At 37.4% G+C, this 20,973-nt stretch overlaps 1 protein-coding gene across 1 annotated transcript; it reads left to right on the top strand.

The window, feature by feature from the left end:
• Positions 1 to 1,350: 1,350 nt before the first annotated feature.
• Positions 1,351 to 20,539, top strand: cyth2 (cytohesin 2). Its single transcript, XM_023279481.3, has 12 exons — positions 1,351 to 1,563; positions 2,572 to 2,722; positions 3,750 to 3,816; positions 3,897 to 4,015; positions 5,423 to 5,503; positions 6,363 to 6,475; positions 7,274 to 7,422; positions 7,503 to 7,614; positions 9,683 to 9,759; positions 10,070 to 10,141; positions 10,367 to 10,521; positions 15,875 to 20,539. The coding sequence occupies exons 1-12, from the start codon at positions 1,497 to 1,499 to the stop codon at positions 15,960 to 15,962; spliced, it is 1,251 nt and encodes a 416-aa protein (XP_023135249.1). The 5' UTR covers positions 1,351 to 1,496; the 3' UTR covers positions 15,963 to 20,539.
• The last annotated feature ends 434 nt before the right edge of the window (positions 20,540 to 20,973 follow it).

The raw sequence follows: 20,973 nt of genomic DNA, 5'->3' as shown, positions 1-20,973 counted from the left end.
AAATTGTTGGAGAAGGCTGCAAATTGACTAAAGTAACATGTCAAATGAGTTAAGAAAGGACTTAAAATTGGGCAAAATGACTCAAAGCTTGTCCAAAATGTCTTAAAACGTGTCTAAAATTAATTAAAAACTGCCAAAAATGATATTGCCCAAAAAGACTTAAAAATTGTTGAAAATGACTCCAAATCCCCTAAAGTAACTTAAAATGTGTCATAAATGAGTTAAAAACTGTTTAAAATGCTTTGAAAATTGTCCCAAATGACTCAGAATTGTCCCAAAGGATTTAAAATTGCCCAGAATGACTGGAATCCTGTCCAGAATGACTCAAAAGATTGTTGAAAGGGACTCAGAATTGCCTAAAGTAACTTAAGATGTGTCATAAATGAGGTAAAAACTGTTTTAAAATGCTTTGAAACTTGCCTTAAATGACTTTAAAATTGTCCTAAAAGACTTAAAATTTTATCATTAAATGTAAATATTTAGATTAAATTCTAGATTGATATTTCAGATTTTGCACTGCAGACATTTATTCTGTAGTTAATAAAATATTCAAAAGTCTTATAGTCCTGAAATTTTTATGAATAACCCGAAATCTAAATTTGTCTATTTTTATTTTATTATGTTAGTTTTTTTTAAATACAAAAGTAGGAATTAAAGTTTATCTGAGTTCAATCGTGGATTAAAGCCCTCAGAAATAAGCTTATTAATATTTATCAGGTTAAGATATAGATATTTTAATCAGACTGAATAAAGAACTCATTTATTGATGTTTTTGTCAAATTAAAAGTCTCAGATTTCAGGTCCAAACTTCGTCTTCGCTCTCCGACCATCTGCCTGCACCATGTATGTAATTATGATTATTAATATTGATATTTTTTAAATAACTTTTAATTCAGCAAACAAATAAATAATTTAATGGAAGATTCACATTAGCAGTTATTTATTTTGGTATCTTTAGAATGTGCACTAATAATAATAACAATAATGATAATAATCATAATAATATTAATAATAATGCTAATAATAATAACAATGATAATAACAATGATGATAACATAATAACAATAATACTAATAATAATAATAATAATAATAATAATAATAATAATAATAATAATAATAATAATAATAATAATAATAATAATAATAATAATAATAATAATAATAATAATAATAACAATCTGAACATATTAAAGATTTATTTTATCAGCTCTTTAAATGCATGCTTTAAATGTTTTCTGGGGATAAGTCCTGGTTCTGACTCTGGTTCAGGTTCTGGTTCTGATTCTGATCCTGGTTCTGTCTCCATTCCTCAGTCTGACTGTCTCCAGGTCGGTTTGGTGCTTTTATTGTGAAATCCCGCTGACCTCTGTCCGGCCAGGCGGCGCTTCCGGCTTCTTTGTCTCGGCCTCAAACATTTCGACACTCCGGCTGCTGTTTTCTTGCTCTGCTTCTGAGGATATATCCACACATATATCCGCTTTTTTCTGACAGTGGATGACCGTCGACTCTGAGCTATTTATGCCTAAAAGTAAAGCGCCTAAGATGGACGACCTGGACTACAGTAAGTGGGACTACAGATTAGCTCCGGCTAGCTGCGGCTAACAGCTAACTGGGGCAAATTGGTAACTGCGGCTAGCTCTGTCTGTTGCCCACACTGTTAGCTCAGGTGTGACACACTCAGCCTCTTAATCGGTACTTACATTTAAATTATTCACCGTAAACCCTCTGTGGAGGGTTTTCTGAGAAACACGGGTGCTCATATTTATTATATTTGTGTTAAAAGGACCGGTAAGAGCTTGTTAGCTTAGCATAAATATTGATTGTGTGACTGCTCGGGGCTAAACTTTCCAGCTAACGCCGCCGGACATTAAACACCTGAACCTGCCTCCAGGTCACACAGAGCTCATAAAACACGAATGATCTGATTGAAAGGCTGTAATTAGCGCAGTTGGCGGTGGAGCCGCTGTGTTTGTGAGTCAGATCCAGCTGTGGGCGTGGTGCTGCCGGTGTGGAGCAGCTGTTAACTCTGCAGAGTCAAAACACCAACGAGCTGCTCTCAGATCAGCTCTAAAACCAAATCCGTGTCTCTGTGCAGAATAGTCCAGGCTTGAAATGTGCATGTTCACCTTCCTGTAAGAGCAAAACAGCCGCAATGTGCACAACTTGTTGATTGTTGAAGCTGCAGATTGAATTTTATTGCATTAAATTTGCAAATAGGGCCGAAAGTAACTGATATATAGGGAATCACTTTAGATATTTTTAGGATTTTTTTTGGAAGATTTTTAATCATTTTTTGAAAACAGTTACAAGAATTTTCTTGCCAAAATTGGGGGATTTTTTAAAAACAACTTTTAAGGAATTATTGGAATTTGCTTCCTGAAGGTTTTGCAAATTTTCAGAAATTTGGGGGATTTTTTTGCTGAAATTTTGGATTTTTTTCAGACAAGGAAACTGTATTTTTTGGTGCCCGTAAATGAAGATAACAGGAGGGTTAAGGCCAAACGTTCTATCTGCAACTGCAGCATGGTGGCCTCATTCTTCTCCTCGTTCTTCTCCTCTTCCCCTGCAGTCCCAGTAGACCTGAGCCCAGAGGAGCGCTCGGAGCTGGAGGACATCCGGCGGAGGAAGGGCGTCCTGCTGCAGGAGATCCAGAGGCTGAGGGAGGAGCTGAGGGAAGCCATCCTGGAGGTGGAGGGTCTGGAGACCAGCACAGAGGGCAGGTAGGAGAACATCAGGACCACAGTCTACTCTGAATGCAGAGGAAACGCCTAAATCACAGTAATATTTTTATATTTCAACTTGTGATTTATAGTTTTTTTAAACTTATTTATTTATTATTTTAACTTATTTTAGATTATTTGAGTGATTTTGGTCAATTTTTAAGTCAATTTTGATCATTTTTGGTCTAATTTTGGATACTTCTTTAGTCACTATAGACCATTTTTAATCCAATTTTGGACAATTTAACAGATTGTGGAGAACTTCTGAATAGTTTTGGAAAATTTGATCCAATTTAATTTATTACAATTCAGTCAATGTGTACAATTTTTTCTAATTTTAAATAAATTGAGACATTTTGGATGATTTTTCAGTAAATTAAGTAAAAGCAAGGAAGAACTGAAATTTTTTAAAAAAATTTTCAAAATCTGGATATTTATAAAAATACTTCTGAAATTTGAGCTGAATAAATCAAATACTTTCAGAGATTTATTTTTTTAAAAATCACCCGTCAATCCAACATATTTCTTCATATTTCAACTCACATTATAAATTGTTCACATTGACTGAAATGTAATAAATTGTATAAATTATTATATAATTATAATAAATTAGATGTTTTTGTCTAATTTTTTGTCTTTTTTTGTTTTGTTTCGTGTCATTGGTCTCATTTTTGTCGTTTTGTCTCATTTTTGTAATATTCTGTCTTGTTTTTGTCGTTTTGTTTCTTGTTTTTGTCGTTTTATGTTTCTTTTTTGTCTCTCTTGTGTTTTTGTCTATTTTTGTCATTTTGTTCCTTTTTTTTGTCATTTTTTTGTCTCATTTTTGTCTATTTTGTTGTCGCTTTGTAATGTTTTTGTCTTTTGTTTTTGTGTCGGTCTCATTTCTAGTCATTTTTTTCTCATTTTTGTCGTTTTGGGTCTCATTTTTGTAATATTTTGTCTTGTTTTTTGTCCTTTTTTGTCTGACTTGTCGTGTGTCTCATGTTTTTGGATGGATGTACTGAGGAATGTTTTGTCCACTTTGCAGTAAAACTCTACAGAAAAGCCGACATGTGGCAATGGGGAGGAAGAAGTTCAACATGGACCCAAAGAAGGTGATAATCCTCTGAATATTTTGTGAGTCTCAGTGTTTCTCTGCTGCGTCTTGGTGACCGAGTGTTTGTGTTTTCTGCAGGGAATCGTGTTTCTGGTGGAGAACGAGCTGCTCAGACACACACCAGAGGACATCGCTCAGTTCTTATACAAAGGAGAAGGACTCAACAAGACGGCCATCGGAGATTATCTGGGAGAAAGGTACAGCTTCAGACGTCTGACGGTCGAAAACGGTGGATTTATTCCACCTTAAATCATCAGAGGATTCTGCTTAAACATCTCTGATCTACTTGAAATTTTTATACAATAAAATATGGATAGTTTTAAAGATATCAGCAGTTTTACCTTCATATATCAAATATTTTCTGAGATTTATTTTTAAAAACTTCCATCTGGTCTATTTTCTCATTAAATCTGAGTTAAAGATAAAAACCTGAAAGATTTTCTCTTATTTCTCATCATGTCATTGATCCAGAATCTGGAATATTGGACAGTAGATCAATAATCGCTGAAATTTTTAGAGCATAAAATCTGGATATTTATAAAACTATTAGAAGATAGATTTTTATAAAATATACTTCTGAAATTTCTGTCCATATTTACAGAAAAAGTTACCAAAATGACACTAAATCTGTGAATAGAACAGCACAAAATGGACCTTAAATGACTCAGAACTCGTCCACAAGGACTAAAATGACATGAAACCTGTTTTTCCATATTTCATCTCCTCCATAATCAGAGATTATTGATCTACTGTCCAATATTCCAGATTCTGGATCAATGACATGATGAGAAATAAGAGATAATTCAATTTTTCAGTTCAATTTTATTTATATAGTGCCAATTACAGTCAAATTGTCTCAAGATGCTTTACAGAACCCATATGCCTGACCCCCAGAGCAGCCCTAAGGAGACAGTGGCAGGAAAACACCCTTTAACAGGGAAAAAAACCTCGAGCAGAACCCGGCTCTAATGTGGGGGAACCATCTGCTGCTGGCCGGGTGGGTTGAGAGGGACAGAAGAGGTAGAGAGGTAGAGATAGAGGGGTAGAGGTAGAGGGATAGAGGTAGCGGAAACTTTCAGGTTTTTATCTTTAATAGTTCCTCACATGTTGTTCAAACACATTTAATGAGAGAATAAACCTGATGGAAGCGGGACAATGGGCAGATTTATAAAAGAATTGAACTCTAAAAATATCTGATATCTCAATCTCAAATCTCACAGATATCTTTATTCATTTTACTCTGTTTTATACTTTCCTTACTTGTATATTTATTTTATTTATTTACTATTATTGTTGTTAGTATTACTTATAGCCTTGTTTTTATTGTTGTGGCCTTATTTTTTTATTTATTCCACTTGTCCTTTATCCTTAGTTTGATTGATGTGATTTTATCTGGTGTTAATTTCTGGATTTATTTGGTAAATCTTCTGCTCCATTTCTCCCCTCTGGCCCCTCTGGTCTTTTGTCTTCCTGTCTGGGCTTGTTTTGTTTGATAGTCTGCCGAGGTTTCCTCCTTTTTTGCTTTGTCTGTAAGCTCTATTTTTCTAAGAGAGCTAAAGTTATTCTTAGTGTTTTCTATGAGCTGTGACCTCTTTTTTCTGCAGAGACGACTTCAACATCAAAGTCCTGCAGGCCTTCGTCGACCTCCACGAGTTCACTGATCTCAACCTCGTCCAGGCCCTCAGGTAAGCCGTCCTCTCTGCTGTTCTTCTCTTTAAATCCTCAATCAGATCCACGAAACCAGAGGAGTCAGAATCATCTTAGTCCAGGTTCCACATCCAGTCCAGTCTGATCTCCAGTGGACCGGACCAGTAAAACCACAGCAGAATAACCTATAAATAACCACAACTCCTAATGTTCCTCTGTTATAGTGCAGAAATGTTCACATTTAAGAAATTATCTTTTTACTAAACATCACGAACAACCAGAAATTTCTTCATAAAATAAGTTCACTTTCATCAATATTCATCCTCAGTTTATCATTTGCACATTACAACTTCCAGATCACAGAGTGTCTACAAAGGAACACAACATTTAGTCACCTGGAACTGAACCAGAGAGGTTTTACTGGAGGATCAAAACCACAAAAAAAGACAAAAACAAGAAACAAAATGACAAAAAATGAGACAAACGACACAAAACAAAACAAGAGACAAAAAATTAGACAAGAACTAGACAAAAAATGACAAAAGGTTTTAGACCCTCTGCAGGGCCTGTTTTGGACCCTCTGGAGGGCTGGTTTTAGACCCTCTGGAGGGCTGGTTTAGACCCTCTGGAGGGCTGGTTTAGACCCTCTGGAGGGCCTGCTTTGGACCCTCTGGAGGGCTGGTTTAGACCCTCTGGAGGGCCGGTTTAGACCCTCTGGAGAGCCGGTTTAGACCCTCTGGAGGGCCTGCTTTGGACCCTTTGGAGTGCCGCTTGTGGCCCGCGGCCTGCATGTTTGGCACCCCTGCACTAAACAGAACCCGACCAACCGTGGAAAGTCCCGCCTCAGGTCTGAGAATGAAAACGTTGTGAAACTGCGGCTCGGTTTGGTTCCTGCAGGCAGTTCCTGTGGAGCTTCCGTTTGCCTGGAGAAGCCCAGAAGATCGACAGGATGATGGAGGCCTTCGCTCAGAGATACTGCCACTGCAACCCCGGCGTCTTCCAGAGCACCGGTAAACTCACTCACACCACACTTCCAGCCAATCACACTCCAAAAACAGCTCTTTCTGGGTTCTTCCCGTTAAAACCGGAGCTCCCAGAAGGTGTGAACCACCAGAGCTCTGACCAGAAATGAGCTCCTCAGAGGAACCTTCAGTAAACATTAAACCGCCTGCTGTTATTTCCTCAGATTGTTGGAGCTGCGTTTAGTTTCTTGGCAGGTTTTAGATTCTTATAAACACAGTTTAAAGAGACTCATTGTTTTCTGAGAGACTGAATCTAGGAGCAGAACTTCACAGTGAAGCTCCAAATCATTCATTTTGAACAAACTCTGAGTTTCTTGGGACTTGTTCAGGGTTTTCTGGGACTTCTTTAGAGTCGTTTGGGACCAGATTTAACTAATTCTGGAGCATTTTTAACATGTTTGGAGAAGTTTTGAGTAGTTTTGAACAGGTTTCAAGTCTTTGTGGACAAATATTTACTCGTAATGGATAAAGTCTGAATCAGTTTGGATGATTTTTCAGTAATTTAGGACACATTTACAGTCACTGAGCACAAGTTTCAATTCATTATAGAAAACTTTGAAGTCATTCACTACAATTAAAGTAGTTTTGGACAAATTTCAACTTGTTTTACAAGTTATTTTAGACATTTATTTTAGTCATTGTTGGCATTCCTTCCTTCCTTCCCTCCTTCCTTCTTGTGATTTGGGCAAAACTAGCTAATAGAAGAGGCTGTGACCAAATTAAAGCTGAACTTCTTTAACTTCTTGTCCTTGTATTGATCATTTCTGGTGTCTTTCCTGTCCCCAGACACGTGTTATGTTCTGTCCTTCGCCATCATCATGCTGAACACCAGCCTCCACAATCCCAACGTGAGGGACAAACCTGGCGTTGATCGATTCATCTCCATGAACCGAGGCATCAACGAGGGTGGCGACCTGCCAGAGGAGCTGCTCAGAGTACGACCGGCTGCACTCTGCTGTCTGCTTTCGTTCTGAGGCATTTTTTTTTGCTTATTCTTCTGTCTTTTCTCTTTCAGAATCTGTATGAAAGCATCAAAAACGAGCCTTTCAAGATCCCCGAGGACGATGGCAATGACCTGACGCACACCTTCTTCAACCCCGACAGAGAGGGCTGGCTGCTGAAGCTGGGTGAGATGAAGTCTCGTTCATTATCGAGAAGTGATTTCTGTTCTTTGTGCTGTGATTAAACCTCCTGCCTCTCCGCCTCCACTGGAGTTATCGCCGTCGTGGCGTCCAGACGTTACAGCCACACTTTCACCGATGGATGTCTGATATGTTCTTCTGCATGGCGGGGCCTCAGATCTGTGTCACTAATATGAAATCTCTCCTTCTCTTCCTCCTCCATGTCTCTCTGTTTGTCTCTAAATCCTCTGGTTCCTTCTGTCTCTGCTTCTTCCTGCGATTTCCATCCTCTCCTGCTGCTGCTTCTTTTCCCAGGAGGTATGTACTCACGGAGTGTTTTTAAAGAAAACCTGTAGAAAACATGTTGTGTAGTTTAGTTTTGTTTTGGTAGATTGTAGAGAAGGATCTGGGGATGCACGCTGTGGGATTTCTGCTGATAATTAATCAGTCTTTAAACCTGTGCACATGAAAACCAGGAACATACATGTGATATAAGCTCACGGAACAGTATCCAAAACCATCCTTGTGACGACACAAACACTCCCTCAGTGTGTATTGGTACGGTCCAGCCATAAGCACAAAACACAGAAATATTAAACTGGAATATTAAGACTTTTTTTTACCTTTTTACTCAAAAAATCAAAAGCAACAACCAAAAAGGTTAAAAATTCAACTGGAAGACAGATTATTTATTTACTGGACATTTAAGGCAGAGACCCTGCAGAGTTATTATTCTAACTGATGCAGGCAACCTAAGAAGAAATAATGTCAACGTCAAAAACTAGTGTTTTTACAAACAGAAATTTGTCCCTAGACAGACTTTAAGTAACGAAGATCAGCTGTAGTTCCTGGTTGGTCCACCAGGTGGAGCCCCTCCTGTTTAATCCTGTAGAGACCAGAGGAGGCGTCACTCAGACTACAGTTAAAGCAGAGAGCATTATTGGAGTTTAGCTAGTAAAGGGGCACCACAACAAAGACTTCTGAGGAGGTTAATGACCTCCAACCAGAACTCAGGTGCTTAAGACAAACTAGGGTTGACTCAGATGGCATGAAGTATCCTGGTGGCGTATCTAACAGGGATGCTTTCCTTAACTAAATCTAATCCACTATTGATTAATTGTGCTGATTATTGACTCACTCCGAAACCTGTGTGACGACAGGATGTAAACAAAAGGTCAAAAACATTTACTCTAGCGGTTGGAGCCCTGAAGCAGCTGTGGAAGTCCACCATGTTGAACAAACAATAACAAGCAGCTGAAGTAAACAATGAAAACAACAACCTCAGGGTGTTAACAACACAATGACTCTGGAAGCAGGAAAGCCTCTGGTAGCTCCTCCTCTGACTGGATTACATTTGTTGTTTTTGTGCCATTTTAGTATCTTTTTGTGTCATTTTCATACTGTTTTTGTGTGCTTTTTGTTATTTTTTGTGTTGTTTTAGTATCTTTTTGTGTCATTTTAGCATCTTTGTGCATCATTTCTGTGTCAATTTTGTCTTTGTGTCATTTTCTTGTAATTTTAGCATCTTTTTCTTTTAGCATTTTTTATGCCATTTCTGTGTCAGTTTTGTGCCTTTTTGTTCCATTTTAGCACCTTTTTGTGTCATTTTTGCATCTTTTTTGTGTCAGTTTCCTGTCTTTTTGTTCCAGTTTAGGATCTTTTTATGTCCTTTTAGCGTCTTGTGTGTGAGTTTTTTTGTCATTTTAGCTCGGCTGTACATCCATTCAGAGGAGGAGTTATCAGTTGCTTTCCTGCTTCCAAAGTCTCAAAAGTTACCTTGACAAGCCACTGTTCAGGAAAAGCTTGTTATTTTTGTTTTTATAACATACCTGATTTCCTCGTGCACTAGTTTTTTTTAGATTATTTCTGCACCGCTGCATGCTGGGAGCTGCAGATAAAACACTACACATATTCACATTCATTTGGAGAAAACAAGAAAACTACTAAAATGAGCTCATAAAAGATATTTATTTTGTAATTGTAACATTTTCTGCCCGTGCATCCCTCGTAGTTTCCCGTAGTTTGGCCTTTCTTGGCTTTCCTGTCGCTCATGGTTTCTGTTTCTGTGTTTCAGGGGGACGAGTTAAAACCTGGAAACGTCGATGGTTCATCCTCACAGATAACTGCCTTTATTACTTTGAATACACCACAGTAAGTGTTGGTGGAGATTCTTTCACTTTGTTCTAGACAGACGGTACTTTCTGAGAAGCTCTTGTTTCTATTCTTATTCTGTGATTTAATTGTGGTAGTTTTAGAATATTTGGATTGAAAAGAATTTTTTTAATGTCAGAAATTAACCTGTAAAAAACCCAGTAACCCAGTAAAAAAAGTCAGACCCAAACTAAGACACGTTACAAGAAGACGGCATTGAAGTCTGAAGAAGTGGAACAGCAGATAAGTGGTGTAGCTGAGAAAATGTTCTCAGTTTTTCAAAATAAAAGCCCGAACGTTGCGCCAACAGGATAAAGAACCTCGAGGAATCATTCCTTTGGAAAACCTGAGCATCCGGGAGGTAGAAGACCCCAGAAAACCTGTGAGTTTGTGTTTTTACTCAACACTTTGCTTAGATGTAATTACTTTTTTCTGTAATTTCTGCATGTTGGTGTCCACATATTGTATTTTTTTGTGTCATTTTAGCATCCTTTTGTGTCATTTTTGTGTCTTTTTGTTGAGGATCTTTTGTATAATTAGATGTAATAACTTTTCTGTAGTTTCTGCATGCTGATGTCCACATATTGTAAGTCTTTTGTGCCAACAGAACTGCTTTGAGCTCTACATCCCCAACAACCGCGGCCAGCTGATCAAGGCCTGTAAGACGGAGGCTGATGGGAGGGTGGTGGAGGGAAACCACATGGTTTACCGGATCTCCGCTCCCACACCTGAGGAGAAGGACGAGTGGATCCACAGCATCAAGTAGGAACCAAACACACCTGGTTTAGACTGAACAGCTGCTGCTGGTGAAAGTTAAATAAAGAGATGAGCAGAATATAGCGATGACTGATCAGAATCACCTGAAGCTGCTTCTCTTTCTGCTCATTTATTGTCTATTTATTTTTAATGAAAAAAGCGCCACCTGGTGGTCTGAGGTGTCACTCCATCAATATGAATTAAATGAAAAATGGGCCCTGAAACTCTATGATTTATTGTAATGATAGGTATTATTGTTGTTATTATTTACTGTAATAATAAGAACGATTATTGTTATTACAGTAAATAGTAATTATAATAATAATGAAATTGTAATTTATTGTTGTAAAATTAATAGTAACAACACTAATTCTTCTTCTTCTTCTTCTTATTATTATTATTACAATAAATAATTATGATTTCAAACCCATTTTCATAACAATAATAGCAGCAACTATAATAATGGTAAACTGTTATTATTTTTTAAAATAATAATGCCGTTATTATTTATTTATTATTATAAATGATAACGATAATTATTATTATCATTATTGATTTTAATAATACTAATAAAATTATTATTATTATTATTATTATTATTATTATTATTATTATTATTATTATTATTATTATTATTAATAATAATAATAATAATAATAATAATAATAATAATAATAATAATAATAGTAACATATTCACAATAATAATAATTATTATTGTTATTATTTATAATAGTAATAATTGTTGTTTTATTACAGTAACAATAATAATAATAATAATAATACATTTTTTATAATTATAATAATAAAATTGTTATTTATCGTAGTAATAATGATTATTATTGTTCTTATGTTCTTATGATAAATAATTATGGTTTCAAACCCATTTTCATAACAATAATTATTATAATAATATTTGTTGTAATTTTAAAATAATAATTACAATATTAATACTAATAATATATTCACATAATTTTGATGATTCATAGATACACAATCATGTTTTAATTTCACGTTTGGGTTGTTGCTTTGGATTTCTGTGTTAAAAAACAATTAAACAGTTATTAAACTAATACAAATCTAATAAAATAATAATAAATTATTATTTTTAAAATGCTCTAAATTAGTGAATTTTTCTAGATTTTATCTCCATAATGAATAACTCTGTAGGGTTTCTGCATTAATATAGTCAAGTAAACAGATAATTGTCTTTTAATAATAGTTTTGTTTCTTTATTCTATAGATTGTTCAATTCAATTCAATTTTATTTATATAGCGCCAATTACAGTCAAATTGTCTCGAGACGCTTTACAGAACCCATATGCCTGAACCCCCAGAGCAAGCCAAAAGGCGAGAGTGGCAAGGAAAACACCCTTTTAACAGGGAAAAAAAACTTCGAGCAGAACCCGGCTCTAATGTGGGGGGACCCATCTGCCTGCTGGCCGGGTGGGTTGAGAGGGACAGAAGAGGTAGAAAGGTAGAGATAGAGGGTTAAAGATAGAGGGTTAGAGGTAGAGAGGTAGAGGGGTAGAGATAGAGGGATGGAGGTAGAGGGGTAGAGATAGAGGGGTAGAGATAGAGATAGAGGGATACAGATAGAGGGGTAGAGATAGGGAGGTGGGGGGTGGGACACAAGGACCATAAAACACAGCCACACATCTGAAGCATCCAGCATCCAGCTCTGGGACCAGGGACACTCGGAGAAAGGACACAGAAAGAAACAGAGTGAATGTAATGCAATAATGGTATATATAGTAAATACATAGGTAGTTAGAGAAGGGCTCAGTGCATCCAGAGAGGTTCCCCAGCAGCCTAGGCCTATAGCAGCATAACTAGGGGCAAACTAAAGGGACGTCAAGAGGGGAAGTCAGTTTTGCAAATGAAAACACCAGCTCACCCCGTCAGGGTCACCCAGTCAGCCCTAACTATAAGCTTTGTCGAAAAGGAAGGTTTTAAGCCTGGTCTTAAAAATAGAGAGGGTGTCCGCCTCCCGAACCCAAACTGGGAGCTGGTTCCACAGGAGAGGAGCTGATAACTGAGGCTCTGCCTCACATTCTACTTTTAGAGATTCTAGGAACAACAAGTAAGCCTGCAGTCTGAGAGCGAAGAGTTCTGCTAGGATAATATGGTACTATCAGGTCTTTAAGATATGATGGAGATTGGTTGTTAAGAGCTTTATATGTCAGAAGAAGGATTTTGAATTCTATTCTAGATTTAACAGGGAGCCAATGAAGAGAAACCAATATAGGAGAAATATGATCTCTCTTGCTAACTCCCGTCAGTACTCTGGCTGCAGCGTTTTGGATCAGCTGTAGATGTTTCAGAGAGCTATTGGGACAACCTGATAATAAGGAATTACAGTAGTCAAGCCTAGAAGTAACAAATGCATGGACTAGTTTTTCTGCATCACTCCGAGACAGGATGTTCCTGATTTTCACAATATTTCTCAGGTGGAAAAAGGAAGTCCTACAGATTTGTTTTATGTGTGAGTTAAAGGACATGTCCTGGTCAAAGATAACGCCGAGGTTCCTCACAGTAGTACTGGAGGCCAATGTAATGCCATCCAGAGGAACTATATGCTTTGAAAGCAATTCTCTAAGATGTTTGGGGCCAAATACAATGACTTCAGTCTTGTCTGAATTTAGTAGTAAGAAATTATAGGTCATCCAGGTCTTTATGTCCTTAAGACAATCTTGCAGTCTAGCTAGCTGATTAGTTTCATTTGGCTTCATAGATAAATACAATTGAGTGTCGTCAGCATAACAATGGAAATTAATACAGTGCTTCCTAATAATGTTGCCTAAGGGAAGCATGTATAATGTGAACAGTATTGGTCCTAAGACAGAACCCTGAGGAACTCCATGATTAACCCTAGTATGCTCAGAAGAGTCATTGTTGACATGCACAAACTGGAACCTGTCTGATAAGTAGGATTTAAACCAGTCCAGTGCTGTCCCTTTAATGCCAATAGAATGTTCTAGTCGCTGTAATAAAAGTTTGTGGTCGATTGTATCGAATGCTGCACTAAGGTCCAATAAAATAAGTATAGAGACCAGTCCATTATCTGACGCTATGAGAAGGTCATTAGTAACTTTCACCAGAGCTGTTTCTGTGCTATGATGCACTCTGAAGCCTGACTGAAACTCTTCAAACAGGCTATTCCTTTGTAAATGTTCATATAATTGATTTGCAACTGTTCTTTCCAGAATTTTAGAGAGAAATGGGAGGTTGGAAATTGGTCTATAGTTGGCTAAAACATCTGGATCTAGAGTGGGCTTTTTAAGTAAAGGTTTGATTACAGCAACCTTAAAAGCCTGTGGTACATACCCTGTTACTAGAGAGAGATTAATCAGATCTAACATTGAGGAATTAATTAAAGGTAAAGCCTCTTTGAACAGTCTAGTTGGGACAGGATCTAAAAGACATGTTGATGGTTTGGATGTAGAAACTATTGAAATGAGTTCAGAGAGATGTATGGGGGTGAAAAATTCTAAATATCCATCTGGTCTTACAGCCAATTCTAAAGTATCTGTACTCGATGATACATCTGTGACATTTGCAGGAAGGGCCAGATTAATTTTTTCTCTAATCGTAATAATTTTATTTGTAAAGAAGCTCATGAAGTCGTTACTGCTCAAAGCTAAAGGAATACAAGTTTCAACAGAGCTCTGACTCTTTGTCAGCCTGGCTACAGTGCTGAAGAGAAACCTGGGGTTGTTCTTGTTGTCCTCTATTAAAGATGAATAATATGTTGTCCTGGCATTACGAAGAGCTTTTTTATAAATTACTAGACTTTTTTTCCAAGCTACATAAACTTCCTCTAAATTAGTGGAGTACCACTTCCTTTCCAGCTTTCGGGACGCCTGCTTTAAAGTCCGCAGCTGGGAATTATACCAAGGAGCAGGTCCTCTCTGAGATAGAACTTTCTTTTTTACAGGTGCAACACTATCAAGTGTTGTACGCAGTGAGGCTGCAGCATTATTAACAATATAATCCACTTCTGTGGGGGTAAAATTATAATATTTCCCTTCCATTATATCAGTAAGTGGTGCTGGACTAAATAGAGAGGGTATTATTTCCTTAAATTTAGTCACCGAATTGTGAGACAGACATCTACTGTAATGATATTTATTCTTAACTCCTATACAATCTATTGTTGTAAATTGAAATGTTACCATAAAATGGTCAGAAAGAAGAGGGTTCCGGGGAAATACTGTTAACTGTTTGATTTCTATGCCATAAGTCAGAACGAGGTCAAGGGTATGATTAAAACTATGAGTTGGTTTATTTACATGTTGAGAAAACCCAATTGAGTCTAATATTGAATTAAACGCAGTCGTAAGGCTGTCACTGTCCACGTCAACATGAATGTTGAAGTCACCCACAATAATGATTTTATCTGAGCTGAGCACTAAATCAGATAAAAAGTCTGAGAATTGAGATAAAAACTCAGAGTAAGGAGCAGGAGGACGATATACAACAACAAATAAAACTGGTTTCTGAGCTTTTAAATCTGGATGAGAGAGACAGAGTAAGATTTTCAAATGAACTGTAACTAGGTTTAGGTCTCTGGTTCATTTTTAAGCTAGAGAGGTAAATTGCTGCCACTCCTCCTCCTCGGCCCGTGATTCGAGGAACATGACAGTTAGTATGACTAGTAGGAGTTGATTCATTTAGACTAACATATTCTTCCTGCTGCAACCAGGTTTCAGTCAAACAGAACAAATCAATCTGGTTATCAGTTATCAAATCATTTACTAACAGAGATTTAGACGAGAGAGATCTAATATTTAACAGACCACATTTAATTGTCCTGTTTCTTCGCTCAGTTGAAATAGTGGTATTAATTTTAATTAGATTTTTATGGTTACTATGTCTTTTGTTTAGTTTTGATTTGCTTAATTTATTGAATTTTGGTGGTCGGGGGACAGACACAGTCTCAACAAAGCTAAGTGATTTACTGGAGGGTGACAGCTGAGAGGAAACTGCAGAGAGGTGTGGAAGACTACAACTCTGCATCCTGGTCTGAACTCTGGGTTGTCATGCTTTAGGAGTTCTAATAAAATCAGCCATATTCCTAGAAATGAGAGCTGCACCAGCCAAAGTGGGATGGATGCCGTCTCTCCTAATCAGACCAGGTTTTCCCCAGAAAGAGCTCCAATTGTCTATAAAGCCAACGTCGTTGTTGCTGTTGATTTATTTGTAAATAATAAAAAAAACGACTCAATATTCAGCTTCATATTTCTGTATTTTGTGCTTGAGTTGCTTAGATTTTGTTCAAAATTTCATGCTTTCTACCTGCGTCTGGACCACACCTGTACCTTTTACCTGTGTGCTCTGACGCTCCGCCTTCTGTCCAGGTCGGCCGTCAGCGTGGATCCATTCTACGAGATGCTCGCCGCCAGGAAGAAGCGTATTTCTCTGAAGAAGAAGGAGGAGCAGCCGTAGATCTCAGCCTCGTCCTCTTCCCGTCTTCCTCCATTCCTGCTCCTCAACTTCCTGTTCGGACGTTTCGTTAACCTCCTCCTCTTCCTGCTGCGAGGATTTCCTGTTAGCCCGACCTTCTGGTTCTCACACTACCGCTGTTAAACACTAAACTCAGTCTTAACTTCTAACACGCCGTTCTGTCACTCAGCTTCAGGTAAAAACTCTTCGACCACATTCACACTGGAGATGATCAGATCCTCATGAAGGATTTAAAAACATTGTTTCAGGTGGAAACTAATTCAGAGAAGTTCGATATATTTCCAAAGCACAAAAGTGAAGAAGTAAAACAATGAAAGACAAAACTGAATAAAACTCCTAAAATAATACAAATAAAACAACACAATAATACATAAAGACAGGATGTCCACTTAGATCAGGAGAGTCAAACTCATCTTAGTCCAGGTTCCACATCCAGTCCAGTTTGATCTCCAGTGGACCAGACCAGTAAAACCAGTAAAACCACAGCAGAATAACCTATAACTAACTACAACTCCTAATGGTTCCTTTGTTTTAGTGCAGAAAAAGTACATTCTGAAAATATTCACATGTAAACAAGACAAAATATTCCCAAAATGACAAAAATGTGACTAAAAAGTTACAAAGCGACAAAAAATTGACAAAAACTAGACAAAATATTGCAAAAACAAGATAGAAAATGACAAAAACGAGACACAAGATGAAAGAAAACTAGACAAAATATTCCAACAACTAGACACAAATTGACAAAAATGAGACAAAATATTACAAAAATGAGACACAAAAGAACAATGAACAATCTAGTATTTTACTTTCTGATCAAAACAACTTGTCATGGTCTAGAAATGATTTTAAATTTATAGTTTTACTAATTTACAATCTGCAGTTAATGTCTTCTCTGTAATTTTTACACTTTAAGTACTGGATTGGACCCTGTGGAGGGCCGCTTTTGGCCCGTGGGCCGCATGTTGGACACCCCTGGTCTAAAGGCTTCATGTCAAATTTAGATTTATAGCGAAGTGTTATTCAATCAACAGTTTTCTTCTGTCTAAAAATAATTTTTTATGTCCAAAATGATTCATACCATTGAGCTTGCCACAAATGTTCAATAGGAGTTCTTCTCATTTCAGCTTTTATAGCAGCATGAACGTTCAGAAGGAAATCTGGAGATGCTAATTGATCTGCTCTGGTGTGGATGTGGTTCCTGTTTGTTCTGGGTAGCAGTGGCTCATGAAGTCCTCGTTAATTCTAGGTTCAATAATGAGGTTTTCCACTGCAGGAACTTCTGAAGCTTTGAGCGTGTTCGGACCTTAACAACAAAAACCACCTGTAGAATCTCTTTAAGTGCCATTTTCAGGTGAGATAAACGGACCTAAAAGTTAAATCTGGAGAAGACAAAAGGCTCGGTTTGTCTGTTCTGGTTGCAGTTTTCTCCCCCAGCATATAAACTTCTCTGTTTCCTGCATCACTAATAGTATTTGTTGTTTTGCTGCTCTTTGTTGGATTCTGTGCCGCAACAGAAACTGAAAAACTGAGATTCCTGCAGTGGAAATGATTTAGAAAATGCCTTTTTCTTTTTTTGTGTTAATGTGAATTCAGTATTGAAACACTGGGTTTTAAGTTCACATCACTGCTGAGGTACTGTGAGGAAAAAACGTCATTTACTGTATATTTCCACAACGCTTTTATCGCCAAGAGGCGTAAAGTTAGCGGAGACGCTTTAATAAGCAGTTTACCGAGACGATACTTTAACTTTAGCATGTTTCTGAACATGTCCGAGCAATAGCCGAAGTAGAAACTAGTCTGGAGGCTTGTTAACGAACCCTTAATAACACTAATACTGAGCAGTTTGTTCATCATCAGACGTTAGCTGTTAGCATGCCACACCTGTCTCACCTGTCCGTTTAGGAATCACAAAGGCAGCTCATCACGATGTACACTTTCTGTAAATAGACGTTAGCATATTTGTTTACGACACACATAGAAATGATTTAATTTATTCTTTATCTTTTGTTCAGATCTGATTTTTGTACGAGCTACTGTATGCATTACTGCATGTCGACCAGCGGGGGCGTCGCTGGTTACGCTAGTGCACTGATTTGAGAAGTGTTAGTGTTCTTTGTTGACTGCATAAACTGCAAAAACTGCATTTATACTTCCGTTCAAAGGTTTGAGGTTGCTTAGAAATGTCAAAAGCAGTTTTTTCCCCCAATGAATCTAAAACCCAGATCTGGACGCCTGGAATCCAGGCGTCCAGATTCTGAATGACTGTTCTAGCTGGAAACGGCTGATTTTTATTGGTTAATTCAGACTAGAGGGTTAGGGTTAGCGCTAAGACTGGTATTATTCCTGATTAGCACATAGCAGGGGATATCTGGAGATTTTAGAACTTCTCACCATGTTTGGGCTCAATGGAAAGCAATCAAAGCTCCTCAGAAGCCAGTCGCTTCTATTTTTGAGCCTTAGATTAATGCAAAATTCCATGAAACTGACTGTTCTAATGCTACATTGAGTTTTCATGGAAACCCCGAACTGTTGAACGGTGGTGCAATGAAGAAGTCGTTGAGGTTCTTTTTAGTTTTTCTCTTTGACTAAATCTGAAGCACAAAGTAGAGATCAGCGATTGGCTGTCCACAACAAGGAGCACTAACGGACGTTCATTATCTAATAGTAAAAGTCTAATAATGAATCGGTTTAGATTTGTGTCCAGTGATAGATTCTTTTGCTTGACAGTTCCTGAACTCGTAGTTTGATGAATCGGCTTCTTAGCTGGTAGGAAGATTAAACCGTCTACTGCACTTTATCAATTTTAGCATTTTGGAGAAAATGCTGTTACTCTGACTGACGATACTCTGAGGCCAGCGTTAAACTGACAGCGTCTGCGAGTGTACGGAGGTCTGCCAGATGGAAGCTTCGTCGTCTATGAATTCACAAATGTCCGACATATACGGCGACAACGCTACGAGGGCAACGGTGGCCATGCATGGACTACGTAGATCCATCCAACCGCAATCGACCGCAACAGGAAAATAGTAAAATAATTATCAGGAATGTTTTTGATTATGAATCTTCCCAGTATTGGACATTAGATAGACAATATAAGAGCTTAATTCAGACTACAGGGTTAGGGTTAGCACTAAAACTGGTATTATTCCTAATTAGCACATAGCATGAGATAGCTGGAGATTTTAGAACTTCTCACCATGTTTGGGCTCGATGGAAAGCTTAATTTGTAAATAATTTCTGCCATAGCGAACACGAAACTTACGTGGCTGATCAGCTGTGATTGAAAAAAATTTCAGATATTTTGCACTTTTCCAATTAAGTTTGTTGTTATTAACAGATTATCTAAATAAAACAACTTAAATTACTTAGATTAGCAAGGGATATCTGGATATTTTACAACTTATCACCATGTTTGGGCTCGATGGAAAGCAGTTAAAGCTCTTCAGTTCTATTTTTGAGCCTTAAATTAATACAAAATTTTAAAAAACTGCCCAGATTTTGCAAAAAGATGTTTTCCCGCTCTTTGAAGGTTTTGTTTTTAAATTGAGCTCAGAATGAAAACTAAACTTTTAAAGTCAACCGCTTCCATTTTTGAGCCTAAAATTAATTCAAAATTCAGCAAAACTGCCTGAAATGTTTTTTTCGCGCTTTTGAGGTAGTGTTATTTTTTTTTGTTTTTTTAAATTGAGCTTAATTTCTAAATAGGTTCTGCCGTAGTGAACACTAAACTCACATGACTGGAAAAATGTCAGAAAGGTTGCATTTTTCCAATTATTAGTGAGGCTTTTTGTTATAATTAACCGATTAGCGAAATAAACCAACTTAGATTAGCACGGGATATCTGGAGATCTTAGAACTTCTCACCTTGTTTGGGCTCAATGGAAAGCAGTCGATGCTCTTCCCAAGTCCTGCAGCGACTACTTTAATTACAACTATGATTAATTATGAATTATTTAGACATGGAAGATGGAGAATCTCTTAAAAACAAACTTTTCCTGGTTCTTGCAGTTGACTCGCTTGTGAAATTTCGAGCGACTGAAGTTCCGTCTTGCAGACTCGTGGAAGCAGAAAGCATGAATTTACCCTCTCTAGTGCCCTCTACTGGTAGAATCTCTCACTGCAATATGCTGAAGGATGGACTCATTACCACCACCTTCTGGTGAGTTCTCCACCAACATGTACTGTATCTGCTGATCCTCCTGTTCTCAGACAGATCTGGGGTTGCCTTCTTTCTCCACCAGACGTTCTTCTTCCATGTTCTGTCTGTCTGTAGGCCTTCGCTTTCTGGGGATTCTTGAAGTGCAAAGTTGCCAAAAAAAAATTCTTTTTTTTCCCATTTAAACACTAAACGGATCAGAACGAAGCTGTTTCTCCGATTCCCTCTCACCCCCAGAGCCGCCTCCTTCAGAAAACGTCTTTATTTTGTATTTATTTATTTTTGTCGACTGTGAGGTGAAGATGGATAAATCATCTGTAAATGTAGCAAAAGGAAAAACCACGATGCATCGGTGCCAGTAAACTCCTGTGTAACAATAAAAGGTAAACAGAGATAACCAGCTGCTGCTCCAACTCTTTATTTCACAAGTTTTATTTCAGATTTAACCTGAAAATTAGAATCTGGACGTTGAGCAGCTGCAGCAGCATCTGGGTGAGTATTAAAAGTTGTTGATGAAGTCTTTATCAGTTAAATTTGAATGTTTGACCTGAAGATACTAAATGTTAAAGCAGTCCAGTGTTAAAATATTTAATTTCTACTACACAAAACATGAACTAAATGTGAATTAATTGTTGATTTATTGGATCACATCTGTGGTTTTTAGTGAAATTTCAACTGAAACTGAACCTGAAACAAACTACAATCAGTTGTTTGGTCTCTAAAATATCAGAAAATGTTAAAAATGTGAATCAGTTTCCTCAAATGTCTTGTTTAGTCCAAAGATCTTCAATTTACTGTCACAGATAAACCACAAAATATTCACATTTAAGGAGC

Source organism: Amphiprion ocellaris, chromosome 9 (genome assembly GCF_022539595.1).
Source record: "Amphiprion ocellaris isolate individual 3 ecotype Okinawa chromosome 9, ASM2253959v1, whole genome shotgun sequence".
Taxonomy (NCBI): domain Eukaryota; kingdom Metazoa; phylum Chordata; class Actinopteri; family Pomacentridae; genus Amphiprion; species Amphiprion ocellaris.
Note: the sequence above shows the minus strand (reverse complement) of the source record. Positions and strands in the feature narration are given on the sequence as shown.